This window comes from Lissotriton vulgaris, chromosome 7 (assembly GCF_964263255.1).
Source record: "Lissotriton vulgaris chromosome 7, aLisVul1.2, whole genome shotgun sequence".
Taxonomy (NCBI): Eukaryota; Metazoa; Chordata; class Amphibia; order Caudata; family Salamandridae; genus Lissotriton; species Lissotriton vulgaris.
Genome location: NC_141695.1, coordinates 26,392,008 through 26,411,468, shown reverse-complemented (window position 1 = coordinate 26,411,468; position 19,461 = coordinate 26,392,008). Strand labels below are relative to the sequence as shown.

General features: G+C 41.3%; 1 protein-coding gene across 1 annotated transcript in view; it reads right to left on the bottom strand.

Moving 5' to 3' along the window:
- Positions 1-265: 265 nt before the first annotated feature.
- Positions 266-19,461, bottom strand: part of LOC147700569 (uncharacterized) — a 66,603-nt gene continuing 47,407 nt past the window's right edge. The window contains exons 5-8 of the mRNA XM_086929699.1: positions 16,077-16,187; positions 7,062-7,163; positions 6,399-6,521; positions 266-2,987 (exon numbers count right to left, since the gene is read on the bottom strand). Coding sequence (XP_086785825.1) covers positions 2,068-2,987; positions 6,399-6,521; positions 7,062-7,163; positions 16,077-16,187 — 1,256 coding nt within the window. The 3' untranslated portion in view covers positions 266-2,067. The remainder of the gene's footprint in view (positions 2,988-6,398; positions 6,522-7,061; positions 7,164-16,076; positions 16,188-19,461) is intronic.

The following is a 19,461-nucleotide window of genomic DNA, read 5'->3' as shown; positions in this document are numbered from 1 at the left end:
ATAAAAACACCATAATATTCTCTCATGCAAAAGTCTTATGAATAGCTCAATACTGCAGTCTTTTCCATGCAGCTGGAAGTGGAAATCATATTTTGATTCATTAGTCTTATTTAAATGCTTATTTGTTCTATGCATGTGATTGATGGCTGCAGATGAATACTTTACTTACAGCATTTACTTTCACATGGCACTCAATATCATCCCTGCAATAGTTAGTGAGCCACAATTCCGCAACATTTTGATAAGGTCCAACTGATGCAAGAGCTGAAACATCTGTCAATGTTTTATTTTTTCCTTATTGATTCAATTTTAGGGGATTATGTGAGACAATAAATCTCAACGCATTAAATTATAAATACGGCTTCAAAAGAAATGCTAAAATGTAGGTTTTGTTATTAATTATTAGTAGAATGTTTATATATTTGCAGCTAGTTTTAGTGATAATACCATGTTTTTACAAAAATATCCTCTGCACTTAAGAATTTGCTCCTAAGGAAATATTCAATAATCTAAGACTGATTAACTTTCGATTATTTTCTAGGGGTAATCTCAAACATGGTGCAAAGTAATTAAGGAATTCTGTTTGAGACATTTGTAATTGGATACCTTACATAAGGTATTTGTGCATCCTATGCAGAAGTGAACATTTATTGAGTATTCTGTGCCCAAGCCCATTCTATGTTTTGCCGGGCAGCATTCTGCAGAGTTAGATAACACTGTCTGCGAATGCCACTTAGGCCCTTCTGTAGAGGCTTATCTTGCACCGCCACCTTGATGGGTGCACTTCCACTAAGACTTCTGGCCTACTTTCCTTCAAATGCGTTTGTGCTCATCATCTTAAATCAACTGTTTTCCTCATTGGAGGTTTAATTATTTTGCTAGGAATTGGCCGCAAGTATTTCTTTGCAATTCAAAACTTCTGCCACTTTTCCTCTGGAATAAGTATCTCAAATTCCATAAGCAGATCTATATGGTCAAATGTAATTAACAGTAAAATATATACAACATGGGCACTATTTTCTCTTTATGGGAGGAACAGTGGTAGTAGTTCAGTTTGAAAAGACATACAAAAGATTATTGAAACATTTGTGCATGTATTTCGGGGATAGACGTAAACTAATCATATTTAGACATAATTAAATAAAAAGGTTATCACTGAGTAAGAGAGATGGGTGCCACAGTAAATGCATTGCCCATATGTAGGACACTGGCACATTGCATTCTGCTTACCAGTGTGGTGTGTGAATGTTTTTTCTAAGGGTCAATAAACCAGTTACACCAAAGCATGTCTATTCCAGTTGGTCTGAGTGGAACAGCCCATTAGTTTAACAATACAACCATCAACATCATCATTGGACCTCTAGTTATGCCCTGCACAGCACATAATATTCATAACATATAGCATCTACCGGCTATTAGTGATGTTGTTCATCTGTTTGTTCTCCTCTTACCGCTCTGTTCATAAATATCATCTTGCATTTCTCCAGTCTGTTGCTTTTCCGACCATATGTTTAGGCATCCATGTTGCTCTCAGAAATGGTATACAATTTATATACTGTGATACTTCCAATAATGCACACATCTGCATTGTTTTATAAATGTACAGATAACATATTCTTTGATCTTATTGCAATAGTACTTGAAGAATATCATGTTTTACTCAACAATTCAGTAAAGTTCTTTGCTTTGAGACATCTCATATATGATAAACTCCCAGGAAGTTAACTCAAACCATTCCACGACCATAGCTTGCACGTTGGTTAAAAAGTATTGTAATGTATGCGTATTGATGGAACATGAAATCGGTCTATGAGCCTCCAAACATGCATCTTTCTTAAAATAGTGCAGCTTCATTAAGTGTTGTTTTAGTGTAGACTTTATGTGAACAATAATGAAAATTTCCAATATTTCTCTTGGAAAGGTTAGTGAGGTTCAACTTTGTTTGGGTGTACACCACCTCTAGACTGAAGTGCACTGTTGAATCAGTGCAAGGCTTTCTTCAGAATGAGATCTCTGGTGTCTAGAAATGCTTATTATTTCATTAAAACATTTTCCAAATTCATAACATCAATATGGTTTTTCACCTGAATGTGTTTTCAGATGCTTAATGAGATTTTGCTTCTGAGTGAAGCATTTCTCACACTCAGTACATTTATATGGCTTTTCACCTGTATGAGTTCTTTTGTGCCTTATGAGGCCAATTTTCACACTGAAGCATTTTCTACATTCACTGCATTTATAAGGCTTATCTCCAGTATGCGTCCTCTGATGTGTTATCAGATTTCCTTTGTTGATAAAGCTTAGATCACAGTCAGCACATGTAAAAGGTCTTTCTCCTGTGTGTGTTCTGGTGTGGATAATAAGCGATTCCTTCCTAGCAAACCCTCTTTCACAATCGGTACACCGGTAAGGCCTCTCACCTGTGTGAATTCGCTGGTGTTTTATAAGACTATCCTTATGTCTGAAGACCTTTTCACATTCAGCACACACAAAAGACTTCTCTATATTATTTAGTTTTGGTATTTTTGCTGGTTTAAGAAAGTTTTTTTTGTTATCCTTAGAGGTATAGGATTCTACTTCATTACTAGCATCTGATACTTTGACACTTGGAATATGATCCACACGGTCGCTGGAATTGTTGTCGTAGTCATCAAACATAGGTGAAATATATCCTAAGTCTGGTTGACTTGCGCAAACATTTTCATTCCTTGGCTTACGTTTTCGTAATATGTTGTTTTCTGAACATGCACCATCATGTGCTTGGGGATATAAACCTGAAGGCACTTGCAAATCGAACCTACTTTCACAGTGAATAGTTTGCTCTTCTCCAAGTAGCTTGTTGCTCTCTGCTCGTAAATAATTTTCAGAATGTGCTCCATCTTCTGAGATGTTGGCCATCCTGGAGAGGTTCCTTCCTGACAACGCTCTACGTGTTCTCGGTTTGTCATAACATGTTATGTTATTTTTGTTGCTCATATTTCTGAAATCTGTTAGAAGAAAAGAAAACGGCACATTACCTTTCTAAATTTGAAATACAAACATGCATATTACTAAACAACATACAACTGTTGTGCTAAACTAAATCAATGGCAGAAGGGCAAGTGAGATATGCACATTTGAAGTAAAAGAGAAGGAGAATGATGGCAGTGTTGCATCCGCTGTAAGAAGAGTTACCGTACAGCAAGAAGAAACTTTACTCTAGCAAAACATGCACAGACTAGTCATCTGGTGGCTGAAGATAGTGAAGAGGAGAAAGTAAGTAGGCAGAGTATGGTTCAATGTAACCAAATAAGAACATATACAACCTGTCCTAAAATCACTCTAGTGAGTACAGGTTAGAATTCACAACACTAAACATGATTTATGGGACTTCTAAAGCAAAGGGGATAACAAGGGTAGTCCAGAGGTGGAGATCTGCTAGTTGGAAAAGCTTCCAGTAGAGGAAAGGCTTACACCACCTAACAGTGCAACAATAATGTCCGGCCAAAATACTCCCATAGGGAATCTCAGAAATCGTGATGCCTCGTGCCATGCTGTGTATCCAGGATCAGATAGGAGAGCTTAGTGAAGTCCTACAGAGCAGGAGATGGGGTTACCCTACCAGCCCAGACTGACAGACCACCAAGGGCCATCACTCAGTGGCCACCACCAATTTTCACTGGAGGGAGCATTTGTGCATGTTACTTTTAGTACATTTTCTAAGTGAATTAGGCTTGTTCATTCAACAAGTAAATCTCAGTGCAAGACAGATTTACAGTGTTAGTTGTATAATTTGCAGATCAGTTCTATTGAACATAGATAACAATACTGTTTTAGAATAATGCTTTGCGCATAGTTGTTTATCGAGACCTTTCTTTCAAAACTAAAGAAAAGAGGAGGTAAGTCCCGTAGCTGAACTGCAGACAGCGCGACTTAGAAAACCTTGACTGAACTCCAGGCTTCATCTCCATTTCTCTGAATAATGTGGTACTTACGGCACACCACCGCACTGTTACTAAACTGCAAAAGTAAATTGGTCCAGAGTCTGCCCCATAACTACAAATCGATTCACACATAACGTAATAGAGTGAAATGGTGCTCCATATGCTGGATTTACTGTTCATATATAATTTCATTCCTGAAAGCAGGTGCTGAAGGGTGAATATAATATAAATTATATATTATGTAACTGACAACTTGTATTGCGCCAACTAAAAACATAACTGTCTATTGACTCCCTCATGGTAAAGTCTCGACAGCCTTTCTACGTTTATGATTAATTTTGTCTTTAGAAACTATAGATTTAACCCCTACCATGCTCTGGACAAACTGAGCTCGTCATGAGCCAGTGCTAATGACAAGATCAGCTCGTCATGGCCCGTGGAATGCTCAGGTGCGGGGAGAATTCCCCTGCTGTGCTGAGCGTTCCACAGGAGCCGGTGCACCTGTGAGGAGCTCAGCTTGTCATGAGCACAGGAGTGCCGTGCCTCATGACGAGGTGAGCTCATCATGAGCATGCGGGCGCTGTGCGAACCCCCTTCCCCCAGCACAGTGGGGGAATAACCCCCGCAGCGAAGGGGTCAATTGTGACTCAATACAGTATGCACATGTAATTTATTAAAATAAACTCAAAAGATTTTTAGTGTTCATTATATTTTTAGAAGCCTTCTCTTGTACGAATGACCGGACGGGTCTTGCAATAGCTTGCCTCCTGCCCCGGCTCTTTAAGCCAAGGCCACGCCTCCCCCTCCCACTTCGACTCTTCTTTTGAATTTAGATGGTTCTATTGCTTATTTGTGACATTTATGTTTTCAGTATGCTAATGTGTGTAATTTCTGTGCCTTTTGTGTAACATTTTAAGGGGCACTTTATTGGAAACATTGTGCCCAGCTATAGTAAGCATGAATCGCACGCATAAGAACAGCCCCTAATGGAAAGCTGGAAAAGTCCTGGCAGATGCATTGCCCTTGAAGGAATTTTCCCAACATTCTCTACTTGCAAAGATACCCCTGTCAACACTCTCACCAGTTGTCTGGGGGGACTGGAGTCCTGCTGGCAGAATGCCCCACCCCCCCCCCCCATCACTCCCCCTCCAACCTCACAGCAGGAAACTGTTCACACAATCTTGTGTGCCCCTTTGATCTCAAGTTAGGTTTGCGCTTCGCATATGCGCATGAGCAGGCATGCATCTAGTTGCTGAAGGAGGTGACCAGGATACGCAGAGGAGGGACCACATTGGCAACAACTTGTGATGGTCTCCATCTTAGGGATTTGTATGTTGGGTGTATTTTCTTTACATCTGTTGTTTCAAGGAATGCTGACCCCCCTCCCCCATACTGCACTGCTTCAGAGGGGCTCATGGAATGAGGCCACGCCCATGCGCATGACCAGATGCAGCCTTGAAAGTCTTCTAACTCCAAACACTCACTGGCTCCTGGAGAAAAAATATATTCGGGGTCCAATATTGAATGACTCAGACAGAATGCCTTCTTGACATCCTGGCATGGATGAGAAAAGGTTTTCTGAAACTGTATTTAGCAAACTCAAGTCAGAAGTGAGCAGAACAACAGATGAAACTCATGTCAGTCACCCACTCAATTCACTGCAGCCCTGCTGCCTTCTGGAAGTCAGCAAGGGACATCAGCCTCACATTAGATACAACACAGACAGCAACAAGGTAACATGCTGCCCTCTGATGAAAACCGTTAGCAAAACACTACTATCAATATCACAATGGCATTGAAATGGTAAATGTTAAATGTCGTATACTTGTAAAGCGCACAGCTGCCCCAGCAAAGGGGCGTCCCGGCGCTGTATACTGCTGGGGAACCCATACTGGCTTTCCCTGAAATGACAGAGGCAACCCTTGCATTTGCTTGGATTACTAGACCTCTGGATCATACTACCAGTGTTAGCAGTGGCACACCAAGAGAGAAGGTAACATTCTTCATCCACCAATCTGAAACTTTCCAACCGGCTCCCACAAGCTTTATTCTATTTTATCAGCACCAGGTTCGGTTCACTTCACTTCCCTGGTTTACTGTCAGAGTGGCTAAATAAAAAAAAAATCACAAAGAGAACAGAAAAAAAGGAGAAAAAGCCTGCCTTTAAATGGAAAATAAGGAATGGTAGCAGAAATGTGGAGTACTTCTGTAAAAGCAAGGCAAAGTAGAGAAGCTGGCCAGGACAACATTACACTGCAAGTCTACAATAAGGGCATCATGATTGCAAGACGGGCTTCAGGAGAGTATTAAGACTCAGCAGAGAAATAGTTCTCGAGTACCTTTGTTGCCCAAGAAAATACAAAACAACTGCAATGACGAGCATTTAAAAAAAGGGAAATATTCCTCACAGAAAGGAAAGGGTTGATGAGACAGGTTATGCAAGCAAGGCTGATGAGAGGAAGACTGATTATTCACCTGTGCTGCTGCTGCTGCACTCTGTTCTTTCAAAGACTGACTGCTCTTTAAAATTGGCCTCTTCCTCGTTTTCTTTCTTGAAGATGGGTGATAAGGCTGCCTTGGTAATCACATGGCCTGATGCTAAAGATACATCAAAGGAGACAACACAAAAACTAAGAACAGGCATATTTATCCTTTATGAAAAATTGCAGAAACGAGTATCGGTTTTACCCATCAGAAGGTAACATCAGGAGACCGAAAAAAAGATGAAAAGGGCCGTCTCAGCGAGAGCTCGTGAGCAAGATGCATAGATCTGATCCATGCTACAAAGTGCATTATGACAGCGAGCAATAGGGCATTGTTTCAAGAATCTGATAACTATAAGAATTTTAAGAAAGAAAGATGGAAGGCATTAGAGGGAATGAGCTGTTTGCAAACGAGGAAGCATGAGAATGTGCACTGTGGATAGATCAATATGTTAATCTAGCAAAGTAATGAAAAGGCTGGACCCAGATTTTGTAATAAGAAGCAAATGCAAATTAGATGCATATCAGAGGGGCTAATCAGAAGTTTTCAGCAGGAGTCAAAACTCCAGTTACAGGCACACCTAGAGCAAATGAGCAGTGGTTCAGCGCTATGCAATCACAACAAAGTACCAAATTCAGAGTATTAAAAACTGACCTGAGATGGAGTTTGCCTCTGAGTTGTGAGCGTGCACCATTCCATCCCCATCAGTCTCCTGCTCGGTTGCCGGCAAATGTTTTGAATTAGGAACTTTGATACCTGGTGCAATAAATAAATTTTTTTCAAAGTTAATTGGGTATACCAGAAGAGGGATGCAACATTGTCAGTATCAGGTGCTGGATGTTTGAGAATAATGCTTCAGGGCAATTCACGCCAGTTTTCTTGCATTTCTGTGATTTTTTTAATATGAAGAACACAAACACAAAACTTGACAGCAAGTAAGGACTGTCAATTATGTGCTTACTGCTCTTCTGCCTTACATTTTCACATAACTTTCTGACCAATGGTCTGGTAATTTGAAGGTGTACATATGTGTCAAAATCAATAACATAAGGACACGGAGAGGGTGTAGGAGAGGTTTGTGGATGAGTGAAAGAAGTGTGTCTTTTCTGCGTGGTCATCCTAGATTTTTCACCTTCTGCTGGACCATACATTCTTGCTGGTTTTAGAACTTGGTCCACTTTAACCCTGATTTTCAGTAGTAAAATGCTTGTGCATCCCATTTAAACATGGTCAAACTCGCATATTCACAATTAATATATTTAACTTACCCATAAGTCCCAAGTATATGGTACAAGATGTACGAGGGGCCCTGGAAGTTAAATGCCACTAATGGAATTGAGCAAATAATATGCCATCCACTGCAGTGGCAGTGCAAACATCTCTTGGGGCCTATCAATGCAGCCTGACTGTAGCAGTGTAAAAACTGCAATATGACCCTTGTGACAGGTCACGACAAGGGGTGGGCGAACTCACGGAATGTAACTCCACGAAACTCCGTAGAGTTACATAAAAACGCAGCGAGATTCTACAGGGTTCTGTCAATAGACAGAAATAGGCATGTTGCGCTGTGATTTAGCGCCAGTAGCACTTTCTGCGCTGAAAAATCAGCATCACACGGTGCACCAGAGGGTGCAGCTACTCTAATTGATTTTGCTGCAGCTAAAGTAGATTTTCTACTTCAATTCAATTCAATTCAATTTCTTTATTTCCATACAATCATATCATAAAAGGTACATTAAAAAAATACAATTTCATCCAAGGCGTTTACATAACAATACAGCTTCTTACTGGAATGATTTTACAATAACAAGGAGGGCTGGTGAAAATCAGTGTTTTACAATAAATACAATAAATAGTAAAAAGGAACTTATCAAAAGCTAAAATCAATCAATTTACAACAAATTAACAATTAATTCGGCAGTTATCATCCCCAAACCATAGTTTAAATCCAGCATCCCACATTTTTTCCTAGTTCTTTCTTGGGTCTATATTTAGATACTCATGTGTTTTCTACTTGAGAAGCAGCCTTTTGAACGCAAAAGGTCGCAGCCGCCCACGTTAGAAAAATATTTTTGTCTTCCTATCGATTGTAAATCGTGGTACGAGATGCAAATCTCACTCGCCAATTTACCGTTCTGGAGTTCACAAGAAAAAATACCACTGTGCGGTAAAAGGCAGAACTTGGACGGAACTCCGTGATAAAGAGTAACGCGAAGTCACCAAAATTAAATCAATTCCGCTGGAGGAACTGAATATTCTGCCCACCCCTAGTCACGACTCCTCTTCTAAATGTTAATATACCTCCCCATGTAGGTCTTGCAGCCCACAAGGCAGGGTGCATGAGTGGGAGACCTTGATAGGCCGACAGAGTCAATCATCAAAAAAAATGTAATCACAAATGACTGTCCAGACTTGTTTTCCAGGCTGTAAATTGGGAATACCTAAAATATTGTGCAAAAAAGAAGGGGACCACACTAGTCATCAATTCATTTGGTTATTTGAAAAGCATACACAAAGTCATTTTTCAATGTGTGAACACATAAATTTATATCATGTTTTTTATACCGATTTTGTTGCAAGAAAACATTGTCAAACTCCCATTTATTACATTACGGCCTTTGGAATAAAATGATCCTGCTAATTCTAAATCAAGCTTACTCAATATCTGCTAATATTGCCACCTGTTTTTAAAAGCTCTTTTATGGAAATGGTAGCATGATACTATGTACGTGTTCATATTTTTGGTTACAGAGCTCACTTCAGACCGCACAAATTAATGTCATGTGTGTCAAAATCAATAACATAAGGACACGGAGAGGGTGTAGGAGAGGTTTGTGGATGAGTGAAAGAAGTGTGTCTTTTCTGCGTGGTCATCCTAGATTTTTCACCTTTGCTGAACCATACATTCTGGCTGGTTTTAGAACGTGGTCCACTTTAACCCTGATTTTCAGTAGTAAAATGCTTGTGCATCCCATTTAAGCATGGTCAAACTCGCATATTCACAATTAATATATTTAACTTACCCATAAGTCCCAAGTATATGGTACAAGATGTACGAGGGGCCCTGGAAGTTAAATGCCACTAATAAAATTGAGCCAATAATATGCCATCCACTACAGTGGCAGTGCAAACATCTCTTGGGGCCTATCAATGCAGCTTGACTGTAGCAGTGTAAAAACTGCAATATGACCCTTGTGACAGGACACGACAAGGGGTGGGCGAACTCACGGCATTTAACAACACGAAACTCCGTAGAGTTACTTAAAAACGCAGTGAGATTCTACAGGGTTGTGCCAATAGACAGAAATAGGTATGTTGTGCTGTGATTTAGCGCCAGTAGCACTTTCTGCACTCAAAAATCAGCATCACATGGTGCACCAGAGGGTGCAGCTACTCTAATTGATTTTGCTGCAGCTAAAGTAGATTTTCTACTTCAATTCAATTTCCTTATTTCGATCAATCGTATCATAAAAGGTACATTAAAAAAATACAATTTTATCCAAGGCGTTTACATAATAATACAGCTTCTTACTGGTATGATTTTACAATAACTACAAGGAGGGCTCGTGTGGCTCTGATTCAAAAGGGCTCCTGTTTTGTTGGATATATATCAACCAGTGATCAAGACTACTGTGTAGTCGAAACGCGTTTGGCAGCGGCAATAAAGGAATCGTGAATCTCACTTGGCGTGGTCATTTATGCAAAGGAGTGTAAGGGACTCAATCCAAGGAGTCTTACTGAGACGACGCAACTCTCGATCTGGCGGAGGCAGTCAATACTTGGATATTTGCAGGATATATATATATATATATATATATATATATATATATATATATATATATATATATATATATATATATATATATATATATATATATATATATATATATATTCACTGAAAAAAACATAGGTTTCACACCAGTTATAGTTAGCTGGAAATGTTACTGACATAAAACCATTGAAATTCCACGTTATAGTTAGTTGGACTCACTATAACTTGCGCGTGTAATGCACTGCTGATGACGTCACATATTACATCACTCATGACATGGTCAGTGACATCACTCGTCCTTTTACCAAAAACTCAGGTACAGACCTCCAAAGAAAGTGCTCCAGTCACAGGATATTTCAGTGCATAATCATTTATTTCAGTTTTGCCAGCATGACGCGTCTTGGCTGCATATGTGTGTGTATATATATATATATACATATATACAAACATATATTTGATGTTTTAATAATGTACTTTTACAATGTATATGACTTTACCACACATGCATTTGCGTTATAATGGCATGCGTGATAAAGTCATATGCGTTGTAAAAGTTTTAGAAATGATGTCTTTGCGGATTAATAGTCACCCGTTATAAAAAATGCGGAGTGATGGTATGCGGGATGTTGGTTTGCGGAATATCATCACATATTCCCGGGGGAGGGATAGTCCCTTTCTTGCTATTTCCGTGGAGGCGGGCCTTGTGTCCGGATGTGCGAGAAGTTAAGGCAAGATTACATTTCCTGCACAATGGCCCCTGTTTGCGCTCCTTCCGGCCCTTGGGAATAGCACCATGCCTGACCTCCATACAGTAAAGCAGGTGCACGTCACTGGGAACGTGGGGCAAGCACACCCGGAGCTGGAATGTACAGAACCTGGGAAGAAAAAACAATGAAATATTGGGCACAACGCTCGCTTTTTTTCCGTAATCCCGCTCCCCGCACACGCCCACGCCCCCAGCACACGCCCACAGCACACAATATGAGACATGGCATGAAGGGCGGAACGAACCACACGCCCCCAGCGTTTGTCACGCCCCCAGCACGCGCCCACAGCACAACGCAGACTCGCCCCCAAGGAACTACTTTGCTTGCACGGTTCTTTTACCTTTTAAATGTATATGATGGTCGTCTGCATAGCCTATGTCCTTCTGCTGCAACTGCCCTTTCCAACGCTGTATTGGGTGTTGTGATTGGTGCTGTGGTTCCTGAGATTACCCGTCTCAAAGGTTTGGGCTCTCTCTTTTTATTATATTAGTATAGATATAGATGATTAGAAGATCTCTAGGTGTTAACAGCAGACCCCATACCTAAGCCTATAGATGGAAGGTCTACATCACAGGTGCTGTCACGCTCCCTGCTCTGGAAAGATCCCTCTCCAAGTGTGTTACCCACTCATGTTTACATATATGACCAAAGTACATGTTCCCAAACAACAGCTGCATCTGCATGTTTTGTCTAAGTGCTAGGGCCTTACCAGAATAGAATAACAAGGGGCATTGTTGTACGACCTTGTCTGCCGTGCTCAGTCTAAATCCCAGGAAAGAACAGAACGCACAAACAACAGAATGTTCTGTGTGGAAGTTGCAGTGTGCCACAAAGCAAAATAGGTTTGTGTAATATTGAGCGCAAAGCGGAAGACAGTCTGCCACAGGCTCATGCTAAGATATGAAAAATTACAATGGCCAACTGGACAATGTGACGGTAGTCTGTTGTAAAAATGTTTCCCAAGAAAAAGAACCCACAAATGCCATCCATGTATTACATGAAATGTTGTTTCCCTGTTGCAGAGGATCACATGAGTAGGGTGCTATTCGAAAATGCATCTCCTGGTAGGGGAAGCACTGCACAAAGGCTAGCATACATGTTAGTCTGCATCCTGAAAGTGCATTACATACAGATAACCACATTAGTTCCACTGGGAAGAACAAACATAGGAATACAAAGGTCTGCAGGGCCAGAAGAACTTGGTTAAATCCAGAATAAAATACCATCAACGGGTTTGTCTTCTCAGCTAAGTGAAAATATTTCTGCTTCAGAAGACGGGTGTAGAATATCAGCCAGGGTCGATGTCCAGCTTTTAATAAATTAATACATCAGAAACTGACAAACAGAATTCATTTTACAGCTTCAGATCTTTATTCGGATACATTTTATCCCTAAAAGCCCAAATCATCATAGTAAAAAGGGGAAATATAACAATCCATAATACATTTATATACTGTAAAAGTATTAAATGTCAAAGTGTGACTAGAATGGTTCCGAATTACATTTGCATTTTCAAATACAAACAATGTATGGGTTTCTAGCTAGCAGATATTGGTAGTTATACTTGGCTTCTAAACAGAAGAGTTGCTTTGTTTGATAAAGAAAATATTGCTTCATGGACAAAAAAATATATAGTGCCTTGTTATTTTCCCAGAATACTGTAAAATTCTGCATCAAGGTAGGATGGCATGCCATCACAGAGAGGTTCAAGCGGTTGTCATTTTTTATATTCACCCTCAAGATAAAAGTCCTGTTAGGGGGTTAGTGATCTCAGAGGAGGTGGTCTATACATCACCAACTGCGTATTATTCATTTTTCAAACTGGCTCACATAGCCAATGCAGGACAGACACCTAAAGAAGGGTTGGACTGAATTTGCATAGGATTAGCAGAATATAAAAAGTGATATTGAGGAACAAAAAAGGGTAATTCAACAAAAGGTTTAGTGGCCTTCATTGAATCGTTTCTTCATTTTGCACCGACAAATCCTGACTCCCACAAATTTTAGATACAGGCCTTGAACATCCATCAATACTTTGATTTTCCGGCAACATTTGGGTGGCACAGAGGAGGCTGACAGGAAAGGAGGCTCCTATCTGTTGGATTATTTTACTGATATTGATTACTTGAGGCGACGAGAAATATTACTTGGTGCCCCAGCCACAGTCATGCCACAAGGCCACCATTGGAATAGAGAAGAAATCCTGTGCTAAAAAACTGAAATCATTAGACTCCCACTGACCAGCACCTCATCGTTCACATTTAGACTTTATTGGAGTAGTCCACAGACATGAAACACCTGGTCTACTCTCTAGGTTGTATACAACAGGATACAGGGATGTTTACTGTAGATCAACAACACTACATTAGACAATCATCTTCACAGATCTTGAAGCCTGATTTCTGAGCCAGACACCTAGTGAGTCTGTGTAAAACAATCATATTTGTATAAACTATATGCAATTTGTTTGAGAAGCAGAAGAACTGTGGGGCCTGGATGCCACATTAGTATTTGAACAGCCCTAAAAGTGTAATAGCTTCTTAGATATGGTTCTTCCGCACTTGAACCAAAGAAGGAACTGACCACATTCTTGAAGTCTTTAGCACCCGCCACCCCAGCACCAGCCCACTGCAGAGTTAGAGCTACAAGACATCTTCCATGTTCTAACCCAGCTGGTAAGCTTGTGCCAAATTCCCTTCAAGAAAGCTCAATGGAATTGAGAGAAGGTTAATGTATTGGAACAACAGATTACAGCCGAGGGGCTAACGCTGAAACTAAAAGAATAGAGACTCTCCTCAAATCAAAACATACTATAACCTTGAAAGACCTATGGGGCCTATTTTGCCTTACAAATTACAGTTCAAAGTTCACTGAATGATACACGGAGGTCTTAGAGTCGTTAACTCAACTCCAAAGCATAACAATGGGGTGTGGAGAATACCAAAGATATGCTGTAAGCTTTCTTAAAGAGAAGTTATCTGGTGCCCCGTGTTTAGCATAGCATGAAAGAAAGAAAAACATATTTTTGGAGAAGGGACATTGTGGCTCTTGACTAACAATGGGATTACACTTAAAAACATAACCAAACCAATACAATTATTTTCTGTAGTAGTATGACCATATCCGTTGTGGGGATTTTTACCTCTACCAGAAGCCTTTTTAGCAACTGCATGGATGCTTCATCATTTGTGCAGCTTTATGCAAGGGGGAAAAGTCACAATAGAAACTGTCCATCAACCTTTATAATATCTTCAAAGTAATCGAATTGAGAATGGTAAAGGATCCAATTCCTGACTCACCAGCTGACCTTCAGCCATGCCATCGTGTCCTTTAGAAGTCAGGTATGGATTATCTAGGAAAGCCCCAATAGCCAAAGGATTAACCTATTTTCATGACTACAATGCAGAGTCTAGCCCAATGGGTGCATGTGGACAATGCCTACTGTGCATTAAGATGAGTGTTTCACAATCTCCAGGAAGTTGGGAAAGAAATCGTAGATGCCAATGAGAGTATGTGGAGCAAACAGCGGCAGACTCCAAGTAGTGAGACGCCGAAGCATTGTAAGGGGAATTCGGGCAGACTCTTAAGTATTACTTAGAATGAACAGTAAATTAATGTGGTCCAAGACCGGTAAGAGAATTTTTGAGATAGAAAACAAAGTAGACACAGCAATCTAGTAAACATACATGTAACATTAAAGTGAATCAAAAAGTACAATGAGTAAAGTAGAAAGAAACCTATGTGCCAGTAAACTATCCCGAAAGTCACTCAAGAGGTGGTATGACCTCAACGTTCATGGTACACTAGGAAGCAAGTTCCAGGAGGAACTGACACGTGTGTTGCAGTTTCAAAGTAGTTCCAAAAGAGTCGCCATCTAGAGGCCAGCTCCAGTTCTAGAGCGTGGATTCTTTACTCAAATTGAGGAACTATTGTACACCTCCATTACATATGCATGGGCAGAAGCTAAAGTACTAACCTGTCAAATAAGAAACACCAGACACTTCCAATAATTTTTCAAGGAAAGTATTCTTAACGGTATTTGTTGACTTCACTGTGGATGAAAGTACCAAGAAGGACTCTGCTCAAAGTTTCTCTCAAAGCAAACTGGAAGCTATGGTTTGTAGGGTGTGCACATCCCGCCCATAATCCACAGATTCAGCTCATAAACGACCCAAAAAGGCCAAGCCAGAGGACTGGTGACCATCCCTTACCATAGGACAAATTCTCCTCATCTGTCTTGCAACAAGCCCATACAATGGATGGTATCGAACAATCGAGGAATTGTGTTAGGTTCTGTTATCCTGCTTCTGCTTTATGGACTTTAAGGAACATTGGGGCTAGGGATTCGCAGGGGTAGAGGTTTGGAGTTTGAAGAGCCGGCGTTTGTTAGCCGTGTCTGGTGGTGACTGCGTACAGTGACTCTTCAATGATCTCGCCTGTTGGTCAATTTCTATGGCAATTTGGGGTTTGTCCGCCACAAAATATTTGGCAACATCTCAATTACTTTACGTTATATGACCCACAGACAGAGTCGGTTCTACGCTGCCTGCATCCAATAGATTGAGGCAAAAGAGGCATGGTGTCAAAGTGTTTGCTGGCTCTATCCAAGCACAGGGCTGCTAGAGAGGGGCTTGGGGCTAGACGTCGGTTTGGGATTTGAAGGAGTAGCGTCTGTCAGCCGAGTCGGCCGGTGACTGTGTACAGTAACACTTCAATAACCTCACCCGTTTTACAATTTCTACAGCAATTTGGTATTTGTCCACCACGACAAAGTGCCAATGAAATTTTGTGTGTTCAATTTGTTTACGCAGCAACAAAATCCATTGTTGCGTCCCATTTGCCTCATAGGTGGGTATGTGCCTCAGTCGAGTAATGCATCACGGAAGCAGCTATCATGCACAAATTTGGAGGACAGATCTAAATGTCCCACTTGTCCAGAAGTAAGCCTGAATCCTCAAGAGGTTCAACTAAATGTCTACAACATTTGTTTTGTTTACAATATCTTTGTTCACATCCATGGCTTCAGCGGATTCTCAGGAATATTTACTTTTCAAATATAAAGACACCCAAAAAAGAAGTCACCATTGAAATTATTGAGGCTTAAGTGCACTAGTGTCAAGAGTTACTCACCTGTAGTACTTCTGACGTGTTGGCCACTTTCTGAAAGCTCGCCATCCATAGAAGAGGCAGTTAACTCTTCTTTTATATTACAGGACACTACAGATGTAATTACTACATCTCCTGGGTGAAAAAGGAAAGTGGTAAATGCAAACACATATTGGAGGGAAATAAGAGTTGAGACAAGAGAATATTAAACCAGAAATAGCACTCAAGGCAGGGCTACTGGAAAAACACCTCACTTCCCCCCACTAATGAGGTTGTTTCGCATAACAACTAACCTACTATCTGCAAATTGCTACTCAAAGGGATTACATGTTTTAGAGCTGCTACATAAGGATTGTATCAGAGCACCTGGCAATCAGTAAAACTGCAGCTGATCTCGGTTTTAAGGAATTTAAAGAGGTGGCGGTTTAGCCTACATGCTTCTTATTAATATCATCTACTGATGGGCGGGGAAAGACGTTTTGTTTATGGCAGAAAACATAAACCATAAAAGCTCATATGTAATTTAAGCATAGTAGGAAGGAGGACTCACGTGGTGACAGAAACACTTTGTTTCACTGTTCATACAAATTGAGTTTGCAAAACCCACATTGTTCTGAAAGTTGCAGTTACTTAGATGTTAGCGTCCTTAAAGAGACGCATCCATATCAAATATGAATATACTACTCTCCATTCCAGCGTAAATGTGCAGTAGATGTTCTTGTAGCCTTGGGTTACCAGTACGATGTACGATTTACTGTCGTGCTACACACACACACATATATATATATATATATATATATATATATATATATATATATATATATATATATATCTTCCACCAAACATCCCAGCTGTTCTCTTGGACTACAAAGCCCAATATGCACTGCGCGCACTTAGCGCGAATAAATGCTGAAATGAGAACTGACCGTGTGTTTCAATATGCAAATGACCTTCGAGAAAGAGGCAGAGAGCCTCGAAACGCGTCAGGTTGGTGGAAAATTATCTGGGAGCAGCATTGCGAGATTGTGTCATTGTGTTATCACCGGATGGTGCAGCCTGCTGGGAGTGCGCCCTTGAAAGCTGGGATGTTTTGTGGAAGGTGTTTGTGCACGGTCAGTCCTACCGTGAAAGGCAGCAACATTCAGAAAAAAGAGAAAGGAAGGCCGTGGGTCGGAACTGTTCAATACCCTGCTACGGCACAACGAACTGTGACTAATTCATCTTGCTTGTTGCTCCGGAGCCCACTGAGGGTGGAAAAAATGCTTTTAAAGGTTGAAATGATTCACAGGACCTACTATAGGTAATATAATTGTTCTCTTGGACTACAAAGCCCAATATGCACTGCGCGCACTTAGCGCGAATAAATGCTGAAATGAGAACCGCCTGTGTGTCATTGTGTTATCACCGGATGGTGCAGCCTGCCGGGTGTGCGCCCCTGAAAGCTGGGATGTTTGGTGGAAGATATATATATATATATATATATATATATGCAAACAAATCGCCCAAGAGCAGCGAGAGGGCACACCACGGCACTTTACCATCCGGTGTTCTAGCCTCGCTGCAGCTCGCCTCTCATTCCCCAAAATATTTCAGTCTGCCTCTCCGCTTCAATCAAACTGGAAGACTGCAGGATGGAACCCTTCCTACCCGACGCAGCACGGTACTTTCTTGCAAAATGAGCTCGTCTTTTAAATTCCCTCCCTACCAAGGGTACTAAACAGACTGTGATATTGGTAGAAGTACACTGAACCTACTAAAGGAAATAAGTTGCACCTCCAAGGGGACTACAATTCCCATAACATTATTGTGCTAATGAACTATGCCACGCCCACTGTGGGAGTTACTTTGAATAAATGGCAATTTGCAATGGAGGTGCGTGATCAGTGTTTTTTACCTGCTAGCCCATGATGAAGAGACGTACTTAGCCTCGAAACGCGTCGGCAGCGGCAGACTGAAATATTTTGGGGAATGAGAGGCGAGCTGCAGCGAGGCTAGAACACCGGATGGTAAAGTGCCGTGGTGTGCCCTCTCGCTGCTCTTGGGCGATTTGTTTGCATATATATATATATATATATATATATATATATATATATACACTAATATAATAAAGAGAGAGCCCAAACCTTTGAGGCGGGTAATCTCAGGAACCACAGCACCAATCACAACACCCAATTCAGCGTTGGAAAGGGCAGTTGCAGCAGAAGGACATAGGCTATGCAGACGCCCACCATATACATTTAAAAGGTAAAAGAACCGTGCCAGCAAAGTAGTCCCTTGTGGGCGTGTCTGCGTTGTGCTGTGGGCGTGTAGTGGGGGCGTGACAAACGTTGGGGGCGTGTGGTACGCTCTGCCCTTCATGCCATGTCTCATAACGTGTGCTGTGGGCGTGTGCTGGGGGCGTGGGCGTGTGCGGGACGTGAGATTACGGAAAAAAAAGCGAGTGTTGTGCTCAATATTTCATTGTTTTTTCTTCCCAGGTTCTGTACATTCCAGCTCCGGGTGTGCTTGCCCCGCGCTCCCAGTGACGTGCACCTGCTTTACTATATGGAGTTCAGGCATGGCTCTATTTCCAAGGGCCGGAAGGAGCGCAAACAGGGGCCATTGTGCAGGAAATGTAATCTCGCCTTAACTTCCGGTGACGCCTGAAGCGCACACTGGAGATTTTCCACTTCTGTTGCGCACAGGTCTCGCGCCACGCACATCCGGACACAAGGCCCGCCTCCACGGAAATAGCAAGAAAGGGATTATCCCTCCCCCGGGAATATGTAATGATATTCCGCAAACCAACATCCTGCATACCATCACTCCGCAATTTTTATAAAGCGGGACTATTACTCCGCAAAGACATCATTTCTAAAACTTTTACAACGCATATGACTTTATCACGCATGCCATTATAACGCAAAGGCATGTGTGGTAAAGTCATATACATTGTAAAAGTACATTATTAAACCATCAAATATATGTTTGTATATATGTGTATTTATATATCTATCTATACTAATATAATAAAGAGAGAGCCCAAACCTTTGAGGCGGTTAATCTCAGGAACCACAGCACCAATCACAACACCCAAAACAGCGTTGGAAAGGGCAGTTGCAGCAGAAGGACATAGGCTATGCAGACGCCCACCATATACATTTAAAAGGTAAAAGAACCGTGCCAGCAAAGTAGTCCCTTGTGGGCGTGTCTGCTTTGTGCTGTGGGCATGTGCTGGGGGCGTGACAAATGCTGGGGGCGTGTGGTACGTTCCGCCCTTCATGCCATGTCTCATATCGTGTGCTGTGGGCGTGTGCTGGGGGCGTGGGCATGTGCGGGGTGCAGGATTACGGAAAAACAAGCGAGCGTTCTGCCCAATATTTCATTGTTTTTTCTTCCCAGGTTCTGTACATTCCAGCTCCGGGTGTGC